Genomic DNA, 25,570 nt, shown 5'->3' with positions numbered 1-25,570 from the left:
GAGGTGGCACTGAGGGATCAATGAGAAATGAGGTTTCTCAGGACATTGTGACGCTTGCTTCATCGGAATAGAGCATCGTAGATCACAAACATGCATGCTGTCGCCGCCGAGTTCCATTGTGCCTCGAGGTTGTAAACGCCCATCAGTCCCTCGTACTGAGTCAAGGTAGCTGGCTGCATTAATCGTCTTCCTGTCTTGGGTGGTGAATATCCATACCATGCGCCCTGCGCATATGTGTCCATGGCTTGCCGTCCATGCCATCCATTCGTTAACCCCCAATTCCAAAGAATATTCCTGAGACCCTTGAACGCCTGCCTCGAATCTGTCTTGCAGCCGGCCGGTCATCCTTCTACTATCTTGGCAGCCAATTTTCCAGGGAATCCGTCCACAGAATCCGTCCTTTTCAACACACCACACCACGCCATGCTACCCTGCTTTTGTCTCCCGTCTTAAACAAAGGGGACAGCAATACAAACTCCGCCCCAGCTCAAACCTCGACTGGCCAGCAATCTGAGTGCCGTGACCCGGTGGGAGTCATGGCGAAAGAGTCGGGGAGGACAAACGCGGTAGCCACCGCGCTGTCTTGTCCCCGGGGGTATCCTATCACTTCCTCTCTCCTTATGGCTCGCTACCCTTTTCTCGCACCTCGCTCACAGAACCACCCGCCAAGTTCCCATCCACCTTCCGTATAAAGACATGACGTCCGAGTTTCGTCGTCGGTGATACCAAGCAGAAGCGTGTTGAGCCGTTTAAAGTCAATCGGTTTGGGTACCCAGCCGTCAAACCCGGCTTCGGCATAATGATCCCTTTCCCGCTCGACCAGCGAGGCTGACACTGCGAATATAGGGATGCGGCCGTTTCGTGCGGCTAATGAGGACAGTTCGCCGTGCTGATATGATTTTTCCAGGGACCGTATCATCTTCGTACTCGTGATTCCGTCGACTATGGGCATCTAATTAGGGGTACAGGGTCAGCTCTAATTCTTCGATAGGGGCTGCTTTGCGGGTGAACGAACCTGCATATCCATCAGAATGACATCAAAGGAGCTGGATGTCTCGCGGAATGTAGCAGCGCATTCCTCGCCGTTGACCGAGTTATAAACCTGGTGGCCCAGCTTCTCTAATCGTTTCCGAATGATCTTCATATTGATGGGATCATCTTCCGCGACGAGGACATGGAGTTTCGTCTGAACAGGCGGAGCAGCCGTGGCATGGGGCATCTTAGCTCCCGCCTCAGTCTTAACATGTTCCGCGACAGATGCTCCAGGCTTCTCGGAGACCCGAGACGACGAATCGATCGATTGCGGGTGGTCGGACGGTGCAGCATGCCGAGCTTTCAAGTCCCGTTCTGCGGCGTGGCTTGTCCCATCTTCGTCATGGAATCCAGCTACCGCCGGAGGCACTAGTTGGCCGTCTCCAGGCGGGCCAGTAGGCGTGGCGTCGTGAGCATCGCCGGCCTCAGCAGTCGTCCGGTCGCGGTGATCGTAGGAGCCATCCTGTGCGTGCACCTGGGAAGCCGCCGCCTCTTCTACACCGAGAGAAGGAGGGGTAGTACGAAGCTCGTTGCCGGGCCTCTCAGCATCGCCGGGCGCTGGCCTATCCCCACTGCTGGCGGCCATGGCCTCCTGGTCTCCCGAGCTTTTGCCATTAGCCACCTTGGTCTGCGAGGCACCACCTCCCAACCCAGTTGCGGATTCCGTTCCGCGATCGATCAAGGTGATTTCACCATCCCCTGGAGAAGCAGGTTTGGAAACCGACGCGATAATGGAGCCCGTCGTAGAACCAGTCGGCTGGCTCCCGTCTTCGGAAGTCTGCAGCGCGTCGTCGGGCAAGTCGAACGGCAACTGGATCACGAATCTCGACCCTTGACCTTTCTCGGACTTGAGGCGCAGCTGGCCATCCATGTTTCGCACGACGCGTGCCACGACAGCGAGCCCGAGGCCCAAGGTTCGGCGCTGAGAGCCGGGGTCGGACTCTTTGGACAGCTCTTCCGCCTCCGACCCGACCTGCTCGAGATATCGGAATAAGGTGTCGAGCTCGTCGGAACTCATGCCGATCCCCGTGTCCTGAACAACAATCTCGACGCAAACTCGGTGATCCATGACCTCGGTCACGTACAGCTCCACCTGGACCATGCCGGCGCTGGTGTGCTGGACCGCGTTGGCCACAACGTTCGATATGGCTTGCCTGACTCGTCGCCCATCCCCGTATACCGACCGGGGGAGACCGGGATGTTCGACGACATTGTATTCGATACCTTTTCTCTTGGCTTCGCCGGCGAACATGTCCGTCGCCTCGCGCAGGCACACCGATAGATCGAACGACTGGTCCGTAACAAGACTCTTGCCCTCTTCCGTCTTTGTCAGATCGAGAAGGTCGTTGATGACGTATATCAGCGACTTGGAGGCTGAATGCGACTTGGCCAGGTTATCCCTCGTCTCCTGGTCGAGCGTTCCTTCCAGCGCAATCTCGAGATAATTGATGATGGCGTTGAGAGGCGTGCGGACCTCATGCGCCGAGTTGGCGAGGAGCAGTTGCGTGAGGCGACTGCTCTCCATGGCCGCTTCCCGCTGTCGTCGGACCTCGATGAACTTGCCGTAGACGAGGCAGAGGACAGCGGCCGTCTCGACGTCGTCCTCCGACCACTCCCTGCACTTTCCGAAAACCATCTCGCGCCAGAGACTGAAGCTTTTCCGGGGCTCCAGGTAGGCCTTGGTGCCCTCGCGGATGGTCTTGTCGTAGGGGTTCCCGGCCCACTTGACCTCTTTGGCCTGGCCCTTCCGGAAGAAGACGATAAAGTCGTCCCCGGCGACGCTCAGCGGGACGTAGAGGAGGCCGGCGATGACGGAGAAGCCCGGGGGGTAGTGCAGATCGGGGAAATCGACGCGAATGTCTTGGGACGTGGTGACGGCGGTCAACTGGCGCATGCGCAGGTATTCGAGCATGGCCAGGGCCTCCTGGGTTTGCTCCAGCTTGCCGAGGATTTTCGATTCCCCCTGTATGGAGACCAGGCCAAAGTCGGCGTCGAAGAGCTTGAAGAGGTCGTCGGAGGACGCAGCGATGTAGCCCGAAGGGTTCTTGTCGGTCGGGGCCATCTTGATGAGTTTGCGGGCCTGGAGCCTGGACACGTACGACAGGCGCTCGATGTTACGCGAGGCGGTGTCGCCGATCAGCCGACACATCTTGCGAACGGGGAAGGACACGCGCATGCCCTTGGGCCCGTACGAGTGGCAGGCGATCAGCCCCCAGAGCTCGTCGAAGGCCGTGATGGAGATGGACATGGAGGACCGGACGGCCATGTTCTCCAGGTACTTGACGTGAATGGGCGACATGGCGCGCAGATACGAGTGGCTCATGTCCAGGGGCGTGTCGAGGTCCTCCTTGGAGCGGCAGACCAGCCTCGCCGATTCCAGGTCCCGATCGTAGAGGAGCCTGACCTTGTTGAGTTTGTAGAGGTCGCGGGCCTGCTTCGGGATGTCCGAGGCCGGGAATTGGAGGCCCTTGTAGAGGTCGAGGGTGTGGGCGGTGTCGACCAGCTCGGTGACAACCTTGCCGTTCTGCGCGCTGTCAAACTTGTAGATCATGACGCGGTGGAAGCCGGTCAGCTCCTTGATGATGCCGACGAGGATTTTGAGAAACATGTCCAGGGTGGTTGCCGAGGCGAGCTGTTCCTGGATCTGGGTCATGATGTCGAATACCTGCATGGCGCCGGCCTCGGCCCTGCGTCTCCTCGCGGACCGTAACACCCTCAGGGGTTTGCTGAGAATCTCGGTGCTTTCGGCCAGCTCCTCCTGGGTCGGGGTGGACTGCAGCGTCCCCTCGGGGATCTCCGGGACGAGCTCGCCGGGAGGGCGAAGCGGGTAATCGAGGTCGTCGTCGAGTTCGAATTCGCAGATGATCAGGTCCGGGTGGGAGCGGTTGATGTGAATGGCGCACCAAAGCCGGATGGTTTTCTTCATGGGCGGGCGAACGGACAGGCTGAAGATTTCCGAGCCCCTGACGGCCGGGTCGGCGTCCTCGTCCCGAATAAAGTCGATGTGATCCAGGAGGTTGTCCTGCTGTTCGTCGGTCAAGATGTCCAGGAAGTTGGAGAGCTGAAACAGGCGCTGCGGGCTGTAACCGATGATCCTCCCGGAGTTCTCGCTGGTATAGCGCACCAACAAGCGGCCGTCTTCCTCCTCGCGCAAGGCCACCAGCAGGCCAAAGGCCTGAATGGCGCCAGGTGTATGTATTGGCTCGTCTTCGCATCGCTGGAGTTTTTCTTCTCGCCCCGTGATGACAGCATGGCCGTCTTCGGTCATGACGTGGCGGAATCGAGTGGTGTACATCTCTTCGTTGACGGGTTCGTTCGAGGCATGCCAGTCGTCCCCCGGGCTTGGAGCAGCAGCCGCCGCAGCAGCCTCTTCATCCTGCAAGCGCGAGTTTTCTTCATTGTCGGATACGGTCTGCTGGAATGTGAGGGGTAGTAGCGACGGCGACAAATGGCGAGAAGAAACAGAGGTAGAAGAGGTACGACCAGTGGCAGCGTCGGATCGCACGCTCCGCTTTGGCCGTTGATGTGTACCAGAATGATCGGGCAACGATGTGAAAAGGGCGGAGGTAGGTCCGGGTCTGGACAGTGTGCTGCTGGTGCCACGGCGCCTATCGGCGTCAGATGACGCAGTATCGCTGCCGCGGACATGGTCGGAAGGGGGGTTGGTCCAATCGTCGGCTTGGCTGGAACTTCTGCGGCGAGTTACAGGGTCGACGCTGACGACGGAGCGGATAGGGAAGACTCGGTCGGTCGTATCTGATGTGGCACTGTGACTGAATTGACCGACAGGCCCGGCAGGCCGCATAGGTGGTGATAGTGTAGCGGGTGGATGAGGATTAGGGTCCTGTTGCGAAGTTGCGGCGGCCTGCTCCGTCCTAGGGTGTGTCGCACCATCCGCCCGTTTTTCAGGCTCGTCGATATGAGAAGAGTCGTCCATTATCTAAGCTTGACTGACCAGTGTGGCAGCCGGTCAGGTGGGTGAGCAATGCCGGGAGTCTGCAAGAGTTTCGCTGCCTCGTTGCCCACGTCTCTCTCTCGCTGTGGCGACACCTTAGATGCAGCGACTTGGCGGAGGGATTCTAAGACGACGAAAGGGCCAGACTCGGATTGCGACCCGTCCACTCAGAAGGATCGAAAAAAGTGGCCAAGAGTGAGCAGATCGAACGGTCGGAACGGTCGAGGCTCGAGGGATTGGCTTGGAAGAGAAATGCTAGGACTTGTATCACATGTTCTAATCCAGGGTCAGTATCAGCCAACACACGGCCGTCTTGTGGGGAAAGGGGAAAAAGAGGGAAATAATAAAAACAAAGTGAGAACCCCCGATCACAGGTGAAGCTCTGAGAATACTGGATGGTGGGGGTGGGGTAGTAAGAAGGTGGAAGGTGGAGTGGCGAACAATTGACGAAAATCCAGGCACTCCACAGTACGCGCAGTAGTGTCAGATGTACCTGTGTACTGCACGGCCACACGAGGCTAGTCGAGGCTAGTCTATATCCGGTTGGTTGGGTTACGGGGGTATGAACATCACTACTATTTACGGAGTACGGACCTCTGAATGCGTAGGTCTCCGTACCTGATGCACTGATTCCAGAATGTCGACACGCGTTCTTCAAACATTAGCTGATTGCGCTACTCATGACCCTCAGGTACAGGATATGCAATTTGTTCAAGAGAGATTATCTGTGTGCATGGATCTACATTGTACGTAACTGTCGTAGCGATTGAGGGACAGCTGACCAAGTACTAAGTACGGTACATTGGGTTACTCTGAGGTGACCTGTGCGTTGCATTAGCCACAGATCCGGAGCAGAAGCTCCTAGAGTCAAAGTGGCGGAGTATTTGGTAAGGTATCGAGGTACATTATGTAGCCTGTCTTAGTCATCTCGTTCTGCAGGTTCGTGTCGGGGCGGTACTTTTCTCCCGGATGACAGCGACGAGTCTACAATCAGACGGCTCATCATCCAAGCTGCTGTTAGAAGTGATGTACTTAGTATGAGAATATCCATGCGGTTCCGGTGAATAGAGAAAGTGCACTTCTTCCAGGAGTGTCCCGGAAACCCGTAAAAAGATACGACGTACTTCGTACACGTATTCGGACTATTAAGCCCCGAGAAAATGTCCGCTTTTATCTCGCCGGACTGCCGCCATCTCCCCCGGCTCATCCCCCGAATGTGGGGCAGACGACGCCGCCGATTAATGACGGCCTTGCCTCGCTACACGCCCCGAGATCTCGTCCAGAGTCAGGTCCCGCACCGCACTGTCATGCGAAATTTGCAAAAGCCAGACATTCTCTCTGCTTCGGAGCCCTATGCCACCAGCTACGGCCCCTAGTTCTAACCATCTTGCCTCATCATATCTAACCCACCTCAGTTCTCAGACATGTCCGTGAGAACATCACAATCCAACTAGATGCAATCGTATGCTCATACGCTTCCCAGAGCCGATGGAACTGCCTTTTATCATCGTGGAATATATCAGGTCACAGCTCTGGACTTGCTTTGGCTTCGTTAATAATGACAGCGACAGTGGCAGAGCAGAGGACAAGATGGTAGCGTTAGATGCCAACATGAAAGTAAGTCATGACAGACATATGCTATGTAGATCTAGAAGAAATGTATAAAAGGCTAGATGGCTTTTGGGAAGCTCATGTCCGCAATATAACAGGCCTATATATGCAAAAGGGAAAACAGGAAAAGAGAAATATGAAAGAAAAGAAATAAAATCACAACCCGACACGCCGGCCTATTTGCAAAGTAGGCGGCGCGCCCAGCTCTTCTCCGGCGCCGCATACCCCTCCTCCTGCACATTATGCTTCCCAACAATCGTCAAGAAGACCTGGTCCAGCGTCGTCGGGCTCACGCTGAAATGCAACACCCCCAGCTCCTCCTTGACCTCCTCCAGCGCCACAACCAACCTGCCGAGCGCGCTGTCCGAGACCACCTCGTCCGGCCGCGTGGTCCGCTGCTCCTCCCCCCCGAGGACCGCATTCGCCTCGCTCGCCGGCACCGAGAACCGCATCTGCCCGTGGTACGTCTTGTCAAACTCGGCCGAGGGGAACTTGTCGGTCACCCAGCTGCGGACCCGCTCCGTCTCCTCGGGCGTCGTGTACGGCGCGCTCTTGCTGATCAGGTGGATGTGCAGGGCGTCGCCGAACCGCCGCCGCAGGCTCTGCATCGTGCCGAGGGCCAGCATGCGCTTGGCCATGATGCCGGCGCGCGTCGCCAGGGCGCTGGCCTCTTCCATGCTGTGCGTCGTGAGGAGGAGGGACCGCCCGGCCGTGGTGGCCGCTAGCGTCTTCCACATGATGCGCTTGGCTGCCGCGTCGAGTCCCGAAGACGGCTCGTCGAGGAGCACCACCGTCGGGTTCCCCATCAGCGCGATGCCAAGACTGAGCTTTCGTTTGTTTCCGCCCGAGAGGGAAAAGGCCATGCGATCCGAGAACGCCTGCAGCCCCACGGCCGTCAACACGGCCTCGACATTGACGCCGACGTCGGAGATTCCACGGATCCGGGCGTAAAACTCGAGATGCTCCCGTACCGTCATCTGGTCTAGGGCGTCGTGCTGGGGGCACACTCCGAGGTTCACTCGAGCGGCCGCCAGGTCCGTGCGCACCGACTTGTCCTCCACGAAAATATCGCCTCCGTTACGACTCGGCTTGAGATCACCGCGGATCAACGAAATCAACGTGCTCTTTCCGGCGCCGTTGGGGCCGAGGACAGCGAAGACCTCGTCGCGCTGGATGCCGAAAGTGACGTTGTCTACCGCCGTGTTCTTGCCAAACGACTTTGTCACGTTGACCACCTTGAGACCGTCATCGTCGGTGGGATCCGGGTTCTTGATTCGCATCTCTTCGCTCGCCACTTCCTCATCCACGTCGTCCGCCAGGGATTCCGGCGCCCCCTTCCGTCGAAAGAGGGAGCGGATGGACGACCCGGGGGAACCACCGTCTGCCCAGAGCAGGAAACCCAGCAGCAGAACCGACTGCACGATGAGGTACAGGATCGGGGCCCCGTACTGCAGCATACCCGCGGGGTTGGGCGCAAGCCGGTCGTCTTCGCAGGCCGTCGAGAAGATGTTCAGCGCCACCAGGAGAGTTCGGAAGACGGAAGAGATGGGGGCAAAGATGGACATGATGAAATGGATAATCAGGAGCGAGCTATCGACCCGCTCGATGGGCGCCGAAGTGAAGGTGAAGAAGTATCCGATCATGTAGATGAGGAAGACGACCACCTGGTACAGAGCGACGCTCGCGTAGGCTCCCAGCTGCGTCTTGGTGAACAGCGAGATGCAGTAGGCCAGCAGGATCGACGACAGGCCGTAAAGGATGAAAATGAGGTAGACGTAGCCCACGTGGTACCAAATGTCGGAGAGGGCGGCCCACAGGGCGATGGCGATGGCGGAGGACACCAGGACGATGCCAAAGTCGAAAGCGATGTACGCCATCCACAGCGGCAGCGGCCGCACGCCGTTGGAGTACTGGAGACCTCGCACGTACCCCCGCCGCTCCGTGCTCGGGTACAGGGCGAAGAAGCCGGGGTAGACGCAGAGAATGAGGATCATGTAGACGAGCAGCTGCAGGGAATCCGTGTTTTGGTCGGCCCAGGGGATCTTGAGCGGGGCGTATTGCGCAGACACGGTGACGTTGGTGAGCAGCATGTCGAGTATATTCTGGCCGAGGAGCGCGTTCACCATGCCGCCCTTGTTGCCGCGGTAGGCCAGTGTGGGAGGGACATCATCATCGCCAAGCCACAACCCTCCAGGCATAATGTCGGTTCGCCGGTCGATGACCGACGCCCTGAACGAGTCGAAATCGTCGACGACGGTGGTGTCCTCTCGAAGCAGCTGCGACAGGAAGGCCATGGCGGCGCCATCTGAGTCCGAGTTTGACCCTCCGCCGCCGTTGCTGGAGCCACCGCCGCCGGCCGCGATCTGGAAACTGGGACCGAGAACAGCGGCCACCGTAGCCATGTTGACCTTGCCCGCGGGGCCGATGACGAGCCCTAAGTCTCCATCGCCGAGGCTTAGGCCCTCGCCTTCGCTGCTGAAATCCTGGTCCGGCGGCGCGCAGGAGCCTGGCTGGGCGCCCTTGATGAACATGGTGGTAAGTCCTGCGGCTAAGATGGGCAGAAGAAAGGCGGCGGCAAACGGCAGCCAGTTGGTCTTGAAGACGGTGCAGCGCTTTCGGAACAGGATCCATGCTTGTTGAGGGTACGAGATGGGCTTCCCGTCCATGAGGGTCAGACCCTTTTGCGACGACGAGACCGTCGACGGGGTAGACGCGTCCTTCTTTTCGGAAAGGTCGGTGAGGCCGTCTTGGGAGCTTGTTTCCGAGTCGCCTCGAACCTCTTCGGCCAGGTGGAGGAACACGTCCTCGATGGTCGGGCCGGAGAAGCGGTAGCCTGTGATGCCGTGAGCTTCGAGAGTTCGGATGACCTCGGCAGCGAGGGCGGACGACGGGGACACGTAGGTGATGACATCGAAAGCGACATCCTTCCGAACGCCTTCGACATCAGGGACGTCGGTGATGCCGGTATCCTTGGGGACAATGACGCGGTAGCCGGCACCCAGGTCGTTCTTCAGTTCGACCGACGAGCCGCAGGCGCGCAGAGTTCCCTTGGACAGGACGACGATTTGGTCGGCGAGCATATCCGCCTCGTCGAGGAAGTGGGTGGTGAGGATGATGGTGCGGTGGGCGCGTTCGGCCAGGAGGATGTCCCAGATCTTGCGCCGGCTCAGCGGGTCGACTCCGCTGCTGACCTCGTCGACGCAGCACACGGCGCTGCCACCTGTGAGCATCATACCCAGCTGCAGCTTACGCTTCTGGCCGCCAGAAAGCGTCTTGGCGCGGGCCTTTCTCTTCACTTCGAGGTCGATGGCGGTCACCAGGTCCCGAAGTTCATCCCGGGAGGCGAGTTTTCCAGGCGACTTGAGGCGGTTGAAGATTTTGATATGCTCCTCGACTGTCAATTCGTCCCAGAGCACGTTCTTCTGTGGAGCAATTCCGAGGCCGCCGGTGCCGTCGATGGTGATGGTGCCGCTCGTTAGCTTGTTGGTGCCGGCAATGCAGTCTAGGGTGGTACTTTTTCCACTGCCGTTGCTTCCGAGCAGCTTGATGCACACGACAGATTAGCGATGGGGAATTGACGGCATTGAAAGAAGAGAAGAACGAAACGACGCGAAAAGGAGAAACTCACGCCCAGGATTTGTCCTCGCCGCGCTTCCAAACTCAAGCCATCAACAGCCCGGACGGTCTCACGCGGCTTCGAAAAGACAGAAAAGACGCGCTGGAAGAAGGTCGGGGGGTAATGCTTGCTGAAGCCCTCGAGGCGGACGGTGACATCGTTACCGCCGGCGGCCTCGGCGGCATCCGGCGGGTTATAGTGCACGGTCCTACCCTTGCTGGTGGTGCCGAAGCGGCGGGCCTCGATGAAGGCTCCGATGGCGGGGTAGGCGAAGATTTGAATGATGGCGAAGACCCAAAAGACGATACCGGCGACGTCGAAGGAGCTTGTCGGGGCGACGTTGACAAGGTTCATGCCGAGGCGCTCCCGCTCGTAGCTGGCGACGGAGATGAAGAAGTAGACGTAGTTGCAAGGGATGAACAGCAGGCTGAGGGCGATGACGGGGCCGTTGCCGGGGCGGGTCAGGACCTGGGCCAGGACGCCGAGGAGGGCGGTGGCCAGGAGGGCGGTGACGCCGCTGAGCTGGGCCTTTTGGAAGAAGGACGAGACGAGGAGGGCCGAGGAGGTCATGGCGAGACCGGCGATGATGTAGTAGATGAGGACGATGGCCATGCTGGTGGAGGAGAAGACGCGGATCTGCAGGACGATGGCGCAGACGACCCAGCCCGGCAGGTACAGGAGGCTGAAGGTGATGTGGTAGGACAGGATGCGGGCGAGCTGGGCGATCCAGCGTTTGCGAACGGGCATCATGCTGTCGATGAGCTGGATCATGCCGCTCTCCCGCTCGGCGGCGACGAAACCGGTCAGATGGTAGGTGACGAGGATGAGGGTGGTCAGGAAAGCGACGGCCAGGAAGTTGATGATGCTCCTTTGGTAGTTCCTCCGCACGTCGTCCTTGTGCTCTTCGTAGGTCCTGGTGGTGAAGGGATAGCGGTCGATGGTGGCGGGAAGGGTGGTGGGCTGGGGACCGGATGAGGTGTCGGCGGCATCGGAAGCGTTCGCGCGGGCGACGTCGGCGATGGCGGCATCGACGGCCTTTTGGAGCGGCAGCAGGTAGAGGTCCATGTCGTTGCGGTTGCTTTCGACGTTGATGCGGAAACCGGTGATGGCGCCGTCGTGGAGGAGGGTGTATCGCCAGATGCCGCCGTCGCCCTCGGAAGGCGACGAGTGGAAGACGACGGCACCGAAGCATTCGGTCACGGCCCGCTGGCCAGGCTCGCAGACTACATTGAGGTCGCGCTCGCTGGAGCGACGGAGGACCTCGATGCCGTCGACCGACTCGGCCTCGGTGGTGAGGGTGTCGATGACGCGGTCGATGGGGCCGTCGTCATAGCCGCTGTTGACAAAGACGATTCGGTGACGAGAGTCGGATTCTTCGAGGGCCTGGGAGAGGGAGCGGATGGGAGTCGGTTCGCCCACGCCGTAGGTGACCGGGGGTTGGAGGAGGTTCTGGGCCACGCCGAAGAAGATGGCTAGGATGATGGGTAGAACAAAGGCATTAAAGACAAAGGTAAACGGGTGTCGTCGGAGGATGATGAAGTTTTTGTGGACCAATGTCCCTGTTTGGCGGAGGAAGCCCATGGCGATGGTGTCGGGTCGCCAATTGCAGGCCGCCCAGCCTCTGGAGAAGGAAATACGACCCTGTTTCTCTTCGTATGTTGCCTGCCTGTTACTTACTGCGTAACGTCTTTTTGAGGTTAGTGATGGAGATGAAGGGGATGAAGCGTAATCGCAGATGACAGAGGTTGATTGATCATCGCCATGAACCAATTGCTATTCTTCAGACGGCACGTTTGACAACTTACATTAATGACCTTGAACAGGTTATCTGGATAATTGCCGAATTCGTTATGGCTTGAACATGCGATTCGAGTCGTCACGTCGAACAAGACCGGAAAAAGAAAAGAAAGAAAAGAAATAATAATAATAAATGACCGTTGCCGTTTCAAGAGTTGACTGACACGTGCTCCTTGACTCGACTCAGAGCATCAAGAAACCAAAGCAGAATATTCAGCAGCAGTGGCGTACTGAGAAGATGGAAGGGGAACTACAATAATAATAAAAAAGAGTGTGGGGGATAGTAGTAGAAAATACTACTATGGGTGAAAGGGGAGAAGGAAGAAAAAAAGAGAAGCGCGAGTTGGGGACATCTCGTGGGATTCTTGGCGATGATGGCGACCGTTAGGCTTTTGCTTTGATCGGTATTTTCAAGTATCTTCCTACGGATTTCCTACGGCATGTACCTCATTTGGACGTCCCCACACTTCGTACTCCTCCGCCTTTTCCCCTTTCCCCTTGTGAGGCTGAGCTTAATCTGTCTCGTACGCGTACCGACCATGGAAGGTCACGGCGTGGCGTAGCATGGGACTACCTTCCCTACTTGGGCAATATCGTATTTGTTAGCCCCGCTTCGGCGTCATCACTCGAGGCCGTGTTCATAGAGGTACCTACGAAGTACTACGTACCTCTGTCGACGACGCTGTACGGGCCAACTTGTACAAATACGGATACCAAGGCGTGCAGTGCAAGGGACGGAAGCGGCTTGATCTGCGACGCGTATACAATATAAGGGTAACTAGAGGTCGTGGGTTCGAATCCCGCTCCCCCCACCGGTTTTTTACCTGCGGCAAAGAAGACTTAGTAGCTAGTCTTTAACCCCTGCTAAGTAGATAACGATAGCCTGGGCACCTATCCTTATCGAGACAGCAGGTAGCCTAGGAGGTACTGCTACTACCTGCGTGGGGTTATCACGAAGGGAGGAAAAAGGTATAGGGGGGGCTACCGGGGCTTTCAGGTTTTTCCCCGCACAGGGTTTTTCTGTACGGTTTTTCCCTGGAGGTAGATTTGCTGAAGTGAAGGGGTTGGTGTACATGGCATTTTCTAAGTAAATACTCCCACGCACTTTCCTATCCCAAAGTGGTTCGTAGCGTGTCCTGTACCTAGTCACTATACCTTCGGTACTTCCGAAAAGTCTGTCATAGCTTCTGGCTGCATATAGACTTAATAAACCTGAATCAAAAAAAAAAAAATATAAGGGTAATGTTAAATGTGGCGAGCTGGAATCCGGAGACGCCGCCCGGTGCTTGGCCGTTGTACCCATCACTATCACGACACGTGGAAGGTCCGTCTAATTCTAACTTAAACCGTTGCTATGGAAGTTCCTTTCTACATGCCACCCACCGACTCAGTACCATAAAGATACTTGTTATAAGCGCAGGCAGAGTATCAAATCCCCATTTAATCCCCATTATCGACAAACCCTTCTTCGTGTGCCTCCAAAAGGCCGCGTACTTGTACCCTCGCTTCCCACACCGGACGAATTTTCATCCGTTGTCATCATTTGCCCCACATTCCGGCCCTGAATAAGTTCCGAGGTCCGAAGTCCGAGCCATCGTTGGTTGTCTGTCGTATGTCGCAACTCCAGTCCACCCTCGCTTACAGGCTGGACCGTCTTGGCTTTCCCTGGGCGGCTCTCGAATACTGCTTCTGGTTCCTTTCTCTGCTTTGTAACGTATGAACAAGCAGCTAGAAGAATATAATTGCTTATTGTACGTGTACACTAGTGTGGCTTCAATGTCGTCATAGCATATCGCGATGCTCGAAAAACCCAAAAGTCTAGGGGAAAATCAACGTCCCATCTTGAAATCCATCAATCTGGAATGAATCCACCCCCGCCGTCATCTTCGTCATCGTCCGCGACCCAATATTCTTCCGTGTCATCGCTCGGCGGACTCTCCTCCGCCTCACGTCTAAAGTCCTCGTCCTCAGCACTATCAGTCCCCCCGAAAAGTCGTCGCTCTTCCCGCGCCCTCTCTTCGGGGTCCACGCCAGCATAGATCCGTTCGCGAATCTGCAGTCCCACCCAAAACCGTTTCCACATGCGACGCGCCCGCCCCGCGCGGCGCTCCGCCTCCCGTTCCGCCTCCGCATCCATCAACCCGTCCATGACGGCCCGCACAGCTTCCCCTTGCTCTCGCGCAACGACTATACCGTTGAGCACCGCCGTGCCCTGCCGGCCCTTGAACTGGAACCCCATCAGTGCCGGTGCGTAGTCGATCCCCAGGATGAACGCCGCCCGGGCCGCCAACCGCTCGTGCTCCCGACCGTCGACATCCGGTATGTGAACCCCTCCCTCGGGAACCATGCTCGGTACGTAGAGGTCGATGTTGCCAAACCGGTTCTTCGGTACACGGCCGTCCTTGATCGGAGGTGCTTTGTAGAGGTCCGTCTGCTCCATCGTGAATAAAGGCGTACCCGCAGCCTCGCGCTCGTCCCCTCCGTAGCCATCATCGACGTAGTCGCCGACCTTGGCGTTGGCTCTCCGCGCGACGAATTTGACCGGCAGCTCCATGGGCCTGACTTGGCGTCCGAGCCGGTACCACTTGTCTCGGCTCCGCGCCATGCGCACGTCGTCCCGCCGGTAAATCTTTTCCAGGCTTCCCTTGTTCCCAGCCGCTATCGTTCCGGCCGGTTTGGCTCCAGGGACGAGGACCTCGTGCCGTCGGAGGTGTCTCTCGAGAGCGTACACTGGGTGATCCTTAAAGTCCGCCACGTTCCGAGGCATCGGCTCCCGCAGTGCCGTCGCTGAAAGCTCATTGTCCTCGATCTGATCGAGGTCCGTCGGTCTGCGTCGCGTGTAATACTTCATGGCCATGCGCCACCACCGCTCGCCGTCGTCGATGCCCGATTCAATCCGCAGCCGACGCGTCTTGGCCGTGTAAGCCTTGGCGTACCTCCTTGTCACGTCGCGCGCCGTCCCGTCTGCTTCAAAGGCCACGACATAGCTCATGCAGTTATCTCGGTCTGACGCGGGAGGTTCCAACTTGGCAGGCTTCCACATGGACTCGGTGACGATGGGGTCGACGGGATGCCATTTTTGGTGCGCGACATCGAGAACCTCAACCCAGTATACGGGGAAAGGGGACTCCCGTAATGGCCGGGACGCCTTCTTGGGACTAGCGGCGGGAGGCGTTGGCACCACGGCGGGGATTTGATATGCGGCGGTGCGCGAGTGACCCAACCGTCTCCTGGTCGATGTTCTGGTGGCGCCGGGCGAGGGCGACGCGGAGTTTGGAATATTCTTGGCTGCTGCTGCTGCTGCTGTCACACTCCCCGTCTTGACCGTAGCCACTTGGCTCGTCGTCTTCCTTTCCCGTGGCTTCGGTAAGGTAGGACCGCCGGGCGCGAATGCCAGGGGTTGTAGCGAGCAAACGACGCGTGCTCGAACGCCTGCGCACCTCAAGAGAGCGCAAAATAGCTGCGCCCCGACATCGCGCGACCCTTGCAAGGTCCGAGCCGACTCGCGAAACTCATCTTTGCTGACACATGAGTCCAGGTCGTCGGGGGGCTCGTACTACAGAGGATCAGCAGAAAGAAAAAGAGAAAAAAAAAAAGAGACGATGGGTGAGTAGACCGCAGAGGGTAAATTGTAAAAGTACCTCGGACAACAGCTCCGGGTCATCAGCCCACATGGACCTGCGCAGACCACGCTCGGTTATGCGAAACTTGGCCCGGAAGACGTTACTGATCTGTCGAAGACCATCCTTCAGTGCCTCCATTCGGCCAAATTGGGACAGATTGGCCCGCGGACGGAAACACGACTCAATCTTTGGTGATAACAATGCACGCAGCCTTTGCTGGACTTCCTCGTCATTACACCACCGGTTCCGCCGCGCGGCGTGCACGAGGAGACACAGGAGATGGATCTGGTGTGCTTGAATGCGACGCTCCCTCTCTGCTCTGGTCATGGGCTTCCTCCTGTCCTGGACTCCCTTGCCCTGGGCGCTTGCCTTGTGCGCGCTAAGGTTCAGTTCTATGTTGGAAGTCATCTGCTCGGCGGGCCTAGGACTGGTGGAAACGGCTCCAATGTCCACGTCTTCGAATTGGAGTTCTTCCTCGTCGTCGCTGTCATCGAGGTCCGAGTCTCGGTAGACGGTCTGGACGCTAGGCGCTGGGATCACCACGTCCTCAAACTCTGCATCCTCGCCATCCTCGTCATCTTCCTCCGGATCCTCCTGGGTATCTACATTCGGGCGCTTTTCTGGGCTGCGCGCATGTCTCTCGCCGGGTCGTTTGCGTTTTCTCGGGGGCTGGTCGGGTGACGGAGGACCACTGGCACCAGCCTCCTCTAGCATGTCCTGGTAGACGTCGGGAACATCGGCATCCGAACGCGTCGCCCGAGAGAGCCCTTTGCGCTTGCGGCCCGCCATTCGGGACGTCTCGGCGGAGACTGGGTGTCAAGGGATGGCAGGGAACCAAAACATGCAGGTTCACAAGGTAGCACGGGACGGGAAGTACGAAGTATTCGCACGTCATCCCGGCACTGTGACGCGAGGTCACATGACCCCCTCGTCATCGAACTCCGCGCATTATTAATATTACTAATCGCTGATGCCATGCTTATTATGTGGAACCATCTCGGCATTTTCTGTGATAATGACACGGCAGATACGAACGTCAGACATGCGACCCATAACGTCTGTATGGTCAGTCTGGCACAGCATACTCATATGTAATGGCTTATCAAGGAACAGTATAGGTATATAAGTTGCCCTTTTATGAAAATATTTATTTCGTCACTTACCTATCCAATATACCGTCAATATCTTGTGATTGAACCATCCGTTCCCTCTCATTTACTCAAACTCATCTGCTCAGCTATTTCATCATTGACAAACAAAGATGGTCGACCCCGCATCCTATCAATATCCCTCTCCGTTGGCAGGCTTCGAGAATGCCGCACCACTACCGGAAGAAGTGGCGGAGGATGGGAAGAGCCTGAGAAATCCGCCCAGGGAAGACGGGCTCAGCAAGGCGTACGAGCAGTTTACCGCCCCCTTGGACAACGGCCGACGGGGTGGCTTGTAAGTATCATCCTTCTCTGTCTCCCAGTGCTTCCCTTTCACGCCGGTCGTGGAGTCGAGGAGGCGACTAGCGTGTTGGCAGGGGCCCATGATGTGCCATAACTGACAAAGCCAGCGATGTCCACATATATCATTACCAGAATAACCCGACGCAAGTCAAGCACGCCAAGGAATTGTTTGAGCGGATCCGAAGAGAATGTAAGTTTGACTGTTCAGTATTCCCATCTCTCTCCACAGACCGAACAATGGCCCCATGATGAAGCGCACCGCTTACCATTTCAATGAACAACGTTAGTCCCCGAGCTCAGAATCTATCGCTTCTGGGACAAGCCCATTGGGCCGCATCCCGTCGCCATGTTCGAGGTCAACATTTTCACCCCAGCGCAGTTTGGAGCCTTCATCCCTTGGCTGGCGATCTACCGTGGACCTCTTTCGGTCCTCATTCATCCCAACACGACAGAAGAGGGCGTCCCTGAGATGGAAGCCGAGCTGAGAAATCACACGCAGAGGGCAATTTGGATGGGCGACAAGATTCCCCTGGATACCTCCATGTTTTACCGGTCCCACTGAGGAGCCGGCAAGTTGTCCAGGAACGGTTCAGGGACGTTGCTTATATGCCGGCTGGGAAGAAGCTAATCCTCACTGTTCCAGCTTTTGTCATACTTAATCCTGTTGCTTACGAATACAATGAAGAAATGTGGGAGGTATAGAGCCCCTAGTTATGATGGCGAGGATAGCAACACAATACACATATAGCCAGACGGCTACTCGAAAAGATAGTTTTGTCTTATTTAAAGTATGTCTCCCTGTCTCATCTTAACCCGACAAGGCAAACCACCCTGCATCGGCAAGGTGAGACTGCTCTTGCTTACCCTTTCGCCACTATCCGTCTCGATAAAATCAAAGTTGGAAACCATGACGGTGATGACTTGCGTGGCCATTAGCTCTGCCATCCGCTTCCCCAAACACGTCCTTGGCCCGCCGTTGAAAACAGGAAACTCGGATGCGCTCCGGGTGATGACTTTCCCCCCGCTCTGGTCCAACCACCGCTGCGGCCGAAACTCGTCCGAGTCGAGCCCCCAGGTGAGACGAGACCGGTTCATGGCCCAGGGACACCAGACCACCACGGAGCCTCTGGGTAGCAAGGTCCCATCGGGTAGGGTGGTGGCCTCCATGGACTGTTTGATCTCAAAGGGTACTGGAGGATACAACCGAAGTGCCTCATTAAAGACCGCGTGGGTAAAAGGCAACGCTGCGAGATCACCAAGACGGGCGGATAGATGGTGGAATGACGAGTCGAGTTTGTGGGCGTGGTCACCGATGACGAGTGACACTTCCGTGCGGATCCGGGTCACGATGTCCGGACGTCGCATGAGAAGATAAAAAGTCCAGGTCAGCGCCTGGGCTGTGGTATCTCGACCAGCCGAGAGATAGTTAAGGGCGGCGTCGGCGACGACATTCTCGTCGTCAATGGCGTCGAGGAAAGACTGTATGAGGCTCCCTTCGACTTGTTCGAGTCGCCGCCGGCTGCCATCCTCATCGTCTTCGTTTTCTCCCCCTTCAGAGTTCGTTCGACGTCGATCGCGAATTGCGTTTGCTACCATGGCAGCACCGTACGATTTCACCGTGGAGATGCTTCGTCGAAATCGAGATCCAAAGAAGAATTCCGTGACGAACCATAACGGGTTTTGGAATCTTTCAGCCGTCACGCCCGAGGCATGATCGAACGCGACGCTGAATTCATCATCGGCATGCATTTCCATCTTTCAGGAAGAGATAAGGGTAAGCCAAACTGCTCGAATAAAGAGACAGGGAAGAAATATAACATCGTCGGCTAATCACTCACATTATATGCCATGCTTCCCATTAGCTGGGTAGTGATTTCGTGGAAGACGGCTTGTAAATCCACGACAGAGCCGGCCGCTGCTTGGGTACTGAGAAAGTCTATACTCTGTTGAAGATATTCGGGGAGGGCAGTTTGAGTCAATATCTTCAGGTTTGTCTTGTTGAGAAACCTTAGACCGGCCTTCCTCTGGATCTTCCAGAGGCTACCGTCTACGTTGATGATGCCATTCCCTGTTAGGAGCACATCGTCAGCCAAAGGGGGTTCACGACACCAAGGCACAGCAGCAGAAACCCTCGACCACCGAATACATTTGCCTACATACCGAACAAGTCCCAGGACCGTTTCTTGACAAAGTCGCCCTTGGAGAAAACACCCTCATTTCTAAAGACATAGTCTAGATTTCTGGGATCACTGATGATGACCCCTGGTGGAAGAGTGGGAACTGAGATTTGCAACGTCTCGTATCCGTATAGACGCTCGCACTCGACAAACCAGGAGAGTAGCTTCTGCCTCTCTTGGAGGAAAACGACGCCATTGCCGACTAGGGGCCACGTATTTGGAGGTTTCCTGTTGCGACGTTAACCGTGTTATCAGCCAGATTGAGGTAGAGACGTTTCACGGCCCTAGGAAACTTCAAAATGAACCCTTTTCCGCACCTCAAAACAATTCCGTTGCGTCGCAGCTTTGTGTGTCCGAATGAGACCCAGAAGACGAGCAAGAGAAACGGGAATATGAAGGTGAAGAGTATCTGCCCATTGACGAGGGTCATTCTGTGCGTCGATATATCGAGACATCCAGCCGTACAACACCCAGTGTCCCGAGGCGATAGAGCAGAATTGGTGAATAGCTGGCTCCGAGGGATGAAGATGGCCTCGATTTTGGATCGAATATCCCGAAGAGCCTGGGTGGTAGTTGCCCCGGATTCGTACCTTCGTACCTCCGTACTTCGTACTTGACGTTGTAAGCAAGCGCGACCCCCTGACCGTACCCCGCCATGGAAACGCAGTCAGACTGGTGACGTGGTCTGACAGCAAGGTACACGCACACAACGTGTATTACAAGTACACCAGTATACCGGGTACTTACTTTAAGACACAGGGGAAGAATACGACCGACAACCTCAGTGCCAATTGACAAACCCGATCACCATGGCGCCCTTACTGCCTCGCTTCCACTTCTTCGAGATAGACGATCAACCCTGGTATTGACCGTTCACCCTCGTCTTTCCAATTGACTGTGAACGAGCTGACCTCGTCTCGCAATGACCCAGGTTTCCGCCTTTCCTCCGCGCTCACGTTCAAAACATCCTCCAGCAAGCTTGGATCGCTCGCGTCCCGCCCCTCCAACGCACCTCGGCCGCCCGCATCGCCGCGTCCCTCCTCCACGACAAACTCGGCCCGTCCCTCTCCTCCCAAACCTACATCGACTTTTGCGCAGGGTCCGGCGGACCGACCCCGACCATCGAGCGATTCATCAACCGCCGCCTACGCGACGCGTCCCTGCCCCCGGTCGACTTTGTCCTCACCGACCTCCACCCCAACCCCGAAGCCTGGGCCCGCATTTCCGCCAAATCACAGCACATCCTCTACCAACCTGACCCCGTCGATGCGTCCAACCCCAGTCCCACGTTCCTAGACCACTACGCCGGCCGGGCGGGGGCGCAAACGCAGGAACAGTTCAGCACGGCAAAGAAGCGGGCCAACAACAGCAATGGGACCAGCATCGTACCCAGAAAGCAACAGAAGAAAATCTTCCGCCTCTTCAACCTCGCCTTCCACCACTTCGACGACCCCCTCGCCCGCTCCATCCTCCGAAACACCCTCGAGACCTCCCACGGCTTCGCCATCTTCGAGCTGCAAGGCCGCCACGCCGGCTCCTTCGCCACCTGCCTGCTCCTCGGCATCGGCTTGCTCCTCAGCGCCCCCTACCACGCATGGCGCCTGCGCTCCTGGTCCTTCCTCGTCTTCACCTACCTCGTCCCCGTGCTGCCCTTCGTCGTGGTCTTCGATGGCTGGGTGAGCTGCCTCCGGACCCGGACCCCGGACGAGGTCAGGACCCTGATGAAGACTTGCGGGGCTTCGAGCGTCGACTGGGACGTGCGGAGCGGCAGTGAGGTGCATCTGTGGCCCTGCGGGTATTTGCATTGGATTATTGCGACGAAGAAGTCCGAGTCTTGACTGTCTATAGAGATGTGATTTATGCGTGCATATGCCATGTTACTGTAAAGACATATACTTGCCATCCCCCAAACCAAACCCCGACTCCTTAATTCTCACAAAGGCTCAAAGTGCATTGATTTGAACAATGTCATAAAACTCGAATTGCCCGCCCTGAAAGCAGGCACTTTCATTCTAGTCCTACGGCGTGGGTATACTAATTATCCCAGCCCTTCCATTCGTTTTCCTATAATGTCGTCGAATCTCCGATTCTCATGCAGCGCTAGCAGGCCGCGTCCCATTAAGTCACTAGCACATATTGCCATATACTTCCCGCCTTTCCCCCCTTTTTGAATAACCTCAAGTTGAAAATGAAATCCCAAAACATTGCAATGATATCCTGACCATGAGCCCATAACCTATGCGCGAAAGGCTGGAACAAAGGGAAAAAAGGAGGAAAAAGAAATGACGCGGGTTGTTTTCGAGCCTCCCACATCATACACATGCTCAGAGTTTACACGACGGGACCGGCCTTGATGACCTCCTCGGTCGCCTCGCTCTCGTACTTCTTGAAGTTCTCAACAAAGAGAACGCCAAGTTTCCTAACCTCGTTCTCGAAGCTCTCGGCCCCGGCCGTCCAGGCCTTCTTGGGGTTGAGCAGCTCCGAGGGAACGTTGGGGCACGTCTTGGGGACCTGGAGGTTGAACACGTCGTAGTTCTCGTACTCGACGTTGGCGAGCTCGCCTGAGTGGATGGCGTCGAGGATGGCGCGGGTGTACTTGAGCGGGCAGCGCTTGCCGCCCTGGGAGAAACCGGCGCCGACCCAGCCGGTGTTGAGGAGCCAGGCGTTGGCCTGGTGCTTCTCGATCTTGTCGGCAAGCATCTTGGCGTAGCGCATGGGGTGGAGCGCGAGGAACGGCTGGGCAAAGCACGAGGAGAAGGTGGCCTGGGGCTCGTCGACGCCGTCTTCGGTGCCGGCCATCTTGGAGGTGTAGCCGGAGATGAAGTGGAACATGGTCTGGGCGCGGTTGAGCTTGGAGATGGGCGGGAGGACGCCGCGGGCGTCGCAGGTGAGGAGGATGATGTTGGTGGGATGCGAGTCGGACTTGCAGGGAATCTTGGCGTTGTCGATGTACTCGATGGGGTAGGCGCAGCGGGTGTTCTCGGTCAGGGTGATGTCGTCGTAGTCGACCACGCGCGTCTCCGGGTCGAAGACGACGTTCTCGAGGACGGAGCCGAAGCGGATGGCGCCAAAGATATCGGGCTCCTTCTCGGCCGACAGGCCGACCGTCTTGGCATAGCAGCCGCCCTCAATGTTGAAGACGCCGTCGTCGCTCCAGCAGTGCTCGTCGTCGCCGATGAGGGCACGCTGGGGGTCGGCAGACAGGGTGGTCTTGCCGGTACCGGAAAGACCGAAGAAGAGACTGACATCGCCGTTCTTTCCCTCGTTGGCCGAGGAGTGCAGGGTCAGGACGTTGTGCTTGATGGGCATCTCGTAGAACAGGACGGTGAAAATGCCCTTCTTCATCTCGCCGGCGTACTCGGTGCCGAGGATGACCATCTCCTTCTCGGCAAAGTTAATGGCGACCGAGGTCGCCGAGGTCATGCCTGCGGTGTAGCGATTGGCCGGGAACGAACCGGCGTTGTAGATGGTGTAGTCGGGGTGGAAGTGCTCGAGCTCTTCCCGGGAAGGGCGAATGAGCATGTTCCTCATGAAGAGAGCGTGGTAGGCGCGTGCGCAAATGACGCGCACACGGATCCGATATTTCTCGTCCCATCCTGCGAAGCCGTCCACGACGTAGATGCGGTTTCTTGTGTTGAGGTAGTCAATCGCTCGCTCGCGGTTGATCTTCCAGACCTGTACGATTCCATGTGAGCCAACTTTCTAAAAAGGAGTGCGCGGATACTGTCGGGAATAAAACCAAGCCAAACATGGGGCAATGACAAGCTTGTGGAGAAGAGACGGTATGTGGGGTAAAACTGGGTCCTATGACGACACCTTCGGGACATGCGGGGCAGAGTCTCAGCTTGCGGCTGACACAGCAGCCGGCATTGCATACCGGAATGAGACGACTTTCTTGCCCAGAAAACGAAAGGAAAGGAAATGAAACGAAAGGAAAGGAAACGAAATGCAGAGGGCAAGTGACATTGGAATGACATTAGGCTGGCCAGACCCGGGAAAGGTTGCAGGTTGCAGTCTCAACGCCGGCAATGCAGCGCATTGCAGCGGCTCAAGAGGGATAGGAACACGGGTAGCCCCGGTTGCAGCAGCCCTGCTTCCCCTGCTTCTTCCCCGGGTTCTCGGCGTCTGGACCATTGGGACATGCATAACGACGCGACGTATCATTCGCTCACTTACATCAGTCGACATGGGCTTGTTGACAGGACCCCACCTATCAGGAAATTCATGTTAGTGATCATGACCACATCAGAACGACATGCCAGGTGAATTGGAAGCCGTAACCGTAACATACCAAATGTCGTTTTTGGACGAATCTTCCTCGACGATGCGCTTGTCGAGTGGTGACCGGCCCGTCTTGTTGCCTGAATATGCCGTCAAAGCGCCGGTAGATGTGATGGCCGAACCCGTCTCGTAGACAAGAGCATCTTCGTAGAGCGCAGGAACAGAGGCATTGGGGATCTGGATTCGGAGTTAGACTCTTCGACTAGACGCATGAACAATTGGCCTGAACATACGATGGAAACTCGGTTGTAGTCGATGTGGGCAGTCTCAAGGAGCTCCTCCTCTATCAGCGAGTTAGTACTATGTCTCCGTCGATTATCGTCCGCCATGGGAGAGATGCGGGCGTGTTGATGTAAAGTCGGGGAAACAATGGGTTGTTTGCGATTCGGAAGGAAGAGTATATCATACCGAGCTCGGTGTGCTCCTGGTGCGGTCTATAGTATATGCCACGTCAGTCAAAGTCCGCGAAAACAGTAGGCCAATCCTCCATAACCACAAGAAGAGAAATTGTGAACGAGGAAGACGGAAAGGCAACTCACGTAACACCACCAGGATGCAGAGGGGTCTTGTTGACGTTGGAAGGGTACACTGCGGCGACGAGATTCATGTTAGCGGCGACGATTGAGACGATTCGTGTACACGTGATGTAGTATCAAGGTAAGACGACGGATGAATTGATGCTGGGGGAGACGGGTTGATTGTATCGTTTTAAGTGTTCAGGTAGGGTTGGGAAGGGGCAAAGGGTAATGACGGAAGGGGGAAGTGGGAGGGCATAGGCGATGACGAACTCTTGCGAAAGTCTGACTGATATCCTTCGGTTAAGATTTGTGACTTGGGTCCTTTGACTGTTGGATCGGCGTAGGGTGAAGTCGTTCTAGCGACGGGGTCCTTCATGTTTATGTATTCGTAGCTTTTTAATTTTTTTCTTTTTCTCCTTTTTCTGGGAAACCTGGGTCGGGCAAAGCAGCGTCGACAAGCCAAGCGGCGGCCCGGTATCTGGCGAGGTGAGGAAGTCGAGGTGATGGCCCCCTTGGGATTTAGCTGATTAGGCGTTGCGTTTACGTCCCGCGATAGGTCGATTGCTGGTCTTAGCGCACCCGCGAATGTCCACTTGGGCAGTGTTGCAAGAAAAGTAGTGGTGGTAAGAGGATGATGCACAAACCGAAGCCGAGGGTATACAAAGCGAACGACTTGAGGGAGTACGAAGTTATAAGCGGATGGGCGTCCGGAGTGGGGCCATGGAGGCAAGTAGCCAAACGTCACTGGCTGGTCTGACGTAGTCACTTTTTAACAGGGTTCCATGGTTGTCCCAGGACACCTGCGATACGAATTAATCCCGGAACGTGCGAGAAACGGAAAGTCGAGACCCTGGACTTTCGAGACGTCTTCTCCCCGCATTGGCGTTCCGTTGCCGACTCGGGCGCCCGGTTGGTACACCGGAATGGGAGTTTTCTTCCCTTGACGTCGACGTCCACTGTCAGCTTCCCTATCTACGCTGCTCAACAATCCACGACGGAAACCTACAACTCTTCTCTTTCACGATAACCCCTTTGCTTGCTTCATCTTTCGCTCGTCCACCGTCCACCGTCCACGTACCGCTGAAGGGATAGAGCATGGAATGGCGGCATGGCCACATGGAACCGGACTCCTATTACACATCCCTGTTGGGCCAATCATCTGTCTACTCTTTCTGTTTGCCGACTAGTCTGTCCAATTGGAATGAGTCTTTGACCGACGCCACCCCCAGGAGTCAGATGGGCCAAGCAATAATAATCTGGTCATCGGCTTGGATCCGTCTCCAATAACCGACTTTCAGCCTCCCCCGTAAATTGTCATGGCCGGGTCGTTGGCCGGGCTATCTTATCGGTTTGCGGGGTCTATCGTAGGTACCTTATCGCGCGAAAGAACGATAACACCCGTAACCAGGACGGCATATTCTAAGGTTAGGTAGGGCTGATGAATACTCATCTTGATCAAGGAATCTCGAGGCATGGCTGCCTCAGGAGATCAGACACACCTACTGAGTA

At 56.6% G+C, this 25,570-nt stretch overlaps 8 protein-coding genes across 8 annotated transcripts; 2 read left to right on the top strand and 6 right to left on the bottom strand.

The window, feature by feature from the left end:
* Positions 1 to 628: 628 nt before the first annotated feature.
* ACRALDRAFT_2096257 (uncharacterized protein) lies at positions 629 to 4,837 on the bottom strand (the record flags this gene model as incomplete). Its single annotated transcript, XM_071022775.1, has 2 exons — positions 629 to 952; positions 1,016 to 4,837. The coding sequence occupies 2 exons, from the start codon at positions 4,835 to 4,837 to the stop codon at positions 629 to 631; spliced, it is 4,146 nt and encodes a 1,381-aa protein (XP_070878496.1).
* A 1,729-nt stretch (positions 4,838 to 6,566) lies between these two features.
* On the bottom strand, positions 6,567 to 12,283 carry ACRALDRAFT_1074244 (uncharacterized protein). The gene is made up of 3 exons (XM_071018218.1): positions 12,020 to 12,283; positions 10,227 to 11,901; positions 6,567 to 10,140 (listed from the first exon to the last, which is right to left on the bottom strand). The coding sequence occupies exons 2-3, from the start codon at positions 11,793 to 11,795 to the stop codon at positions 6,775 to 6,777; spliced, it is 4,935 nt and encodes a 1,644-aa protein (XP_070878495.1). The 5' UTR covers positions 11,796 to 11,901; positions 12,020 to 12,283; the 3' UTR covers positions 6,567 to 6,774.
* A 506-nt stretch (positions 12,284 to 12,789) lies between these two features.
* Positions 12,790 to 13,283, bottom strand: ACRALDRAFT_1060474 (uncharacterized protein). The gene has a single exon (XM_071016238.1). It carries the CDS (start codon positions 13,084 to 13,086, stop codon positions 12,859 to 12,861), a length of 228 nt encoding a protein of 75 aa, XP_070878494.1. The 5' UTR covers positions 13,087 to 13,283; the 3' UTR covers positions 12,790 to 12,858.
* A 403-nt stretch (positions 13,284 to 13,686) lies between these two features.
* Positions 13,687 to 16,465, bottom strand: ACRALDRAFT_1074246 (uncharacterized protein). The gene is made up of 2 exons (XM_071018219.1): positions 15,653 to 16,465; positions 13,687 to 15,567 (listed from the first exon to the last, which is right to left on the bottom strand). The coding sequence occupies exons 1-2, from the start codon at positions 16,421 to 16,423 to the stop codon at positions 13,864 to 13,866; spliced, it is 2,475 nt and encodes an 824-aa protein (XP_070878493.1). The 5' UTR covers positions 16,424 to 16,465; the 3' UTR covers positions 13,687 to 13,863.
* A 206-nt stretch (positions 16,466 to 16,671) lies between these two features.
* Positions 16,672 to 17,864, top strand: ACRALDRAFT_1060476 (uncharacterized protein). Its single transcript, XM_071016239.1, has 3 exons — positions 16,672 to 17,077; positions 17,193 to 17,275; positions 17,373 to 17,864. Exons 1-3 carry the CDS (start codon positions 16,896 to 16,898, stop codon positions 17,645 to 17,647), a joined length of 540 nt encoding a protein of 179 aa, XP_070878492.1. The 5' UTR covers positions 16,672 to 16,895; the 3' UTR covers positions 17,648 to 17,864.
* A 4-nt stretch (positions 17,865 to 17,868) lies between these two features.
* On the bottom strand, positions 17,869 to 19,692 carry ACRALDRAFT_2055891 (uncharacterized protein; the record flags this gene model as incomplete). The annotated part of the gene is made up of 4 exons (XM_071021749.1): positions 17,869 to 18,840; positions 18,924 to 19,153; positions 19,246 to 19,490; positions 19,580 to 19,692. The coding sequence occupies 4 exons, from the start codon at positions 19,690 to 19,692 to the stop codon at positions 17,869 to 17,871; spliced, it is 1,560 nt and encodes a 519-aa protein (XP_070878491.1).
* A 379-nt stretch (positions 19,693 to 20,071) lies between these two features.
* Positions 20,072 to 21,100, top strand: ACRALDRAFT_1067716 (uncharacterized protein; the record flags this gene model as incomplete). Its single annotated transcript, XM_071017478.1, has 2 exons — positions 20,072 to 20,124; positions 20,194 to 21,100. The coding sequence occupies 2 exons, from the start codon at positions 20,072 to 20,074 to the stop codon at positions 21,098 to 21,100; spliced, it is 960 nt and encodes a 319-aa protein (XP_070878490.1).
* Positions 21,033 to 24,712, bottom strand: ACRALDRAFT_1060487 (uncharacterized protein). Its single transcript, XM_071016240.1, has 7 exons — positions 24,332 to 24,712; positions 24,083 to 24,131; positions 23,952 to 23,977; positions 23,777 to 23,826; positions 23,554 to 23,720; positions 23,439 to 23,472; positions 21,033 to 22,937 (listed from the first exon to the last, which is right to left on the bottom strand). Exons 1-7 carry the CDS (start codon positions 24,435 to 24,437, stop codon positions 21,594 to 21,596), a joined length of 1,776 nt encoding a protein of 591 aa, XP_070878489.1. The 5' UTR covers positions 24,438 to 24,712; the 3' UTR covers positions 21,033 to 21,593.
* Between the last annotated feature and the right edge of the window lie 858 nt (positions 24,713 to 25,570).

The sequence above is a fragment of the Sodiomyces alcalophilus genome, assembly GCF_042370955.1.
Source record: "Sodiomyces alcalophilus JCM 7366 unplaced genomic scaffold ACRALscaffold_1, whole genome shotgun sequence".
Lineage (NCBI taxonomy): Eukaryota > Fungi > Ascomycota > Sordariomycetes > Glomerellales > Plectosphaerellaceae > Sodiomyces > Sodiomyces alcalophilus.
Note: the sequence above shows the minus strand (reverse complement) of the source record. Positions and strands in the feature narration are given on the sequence as shown.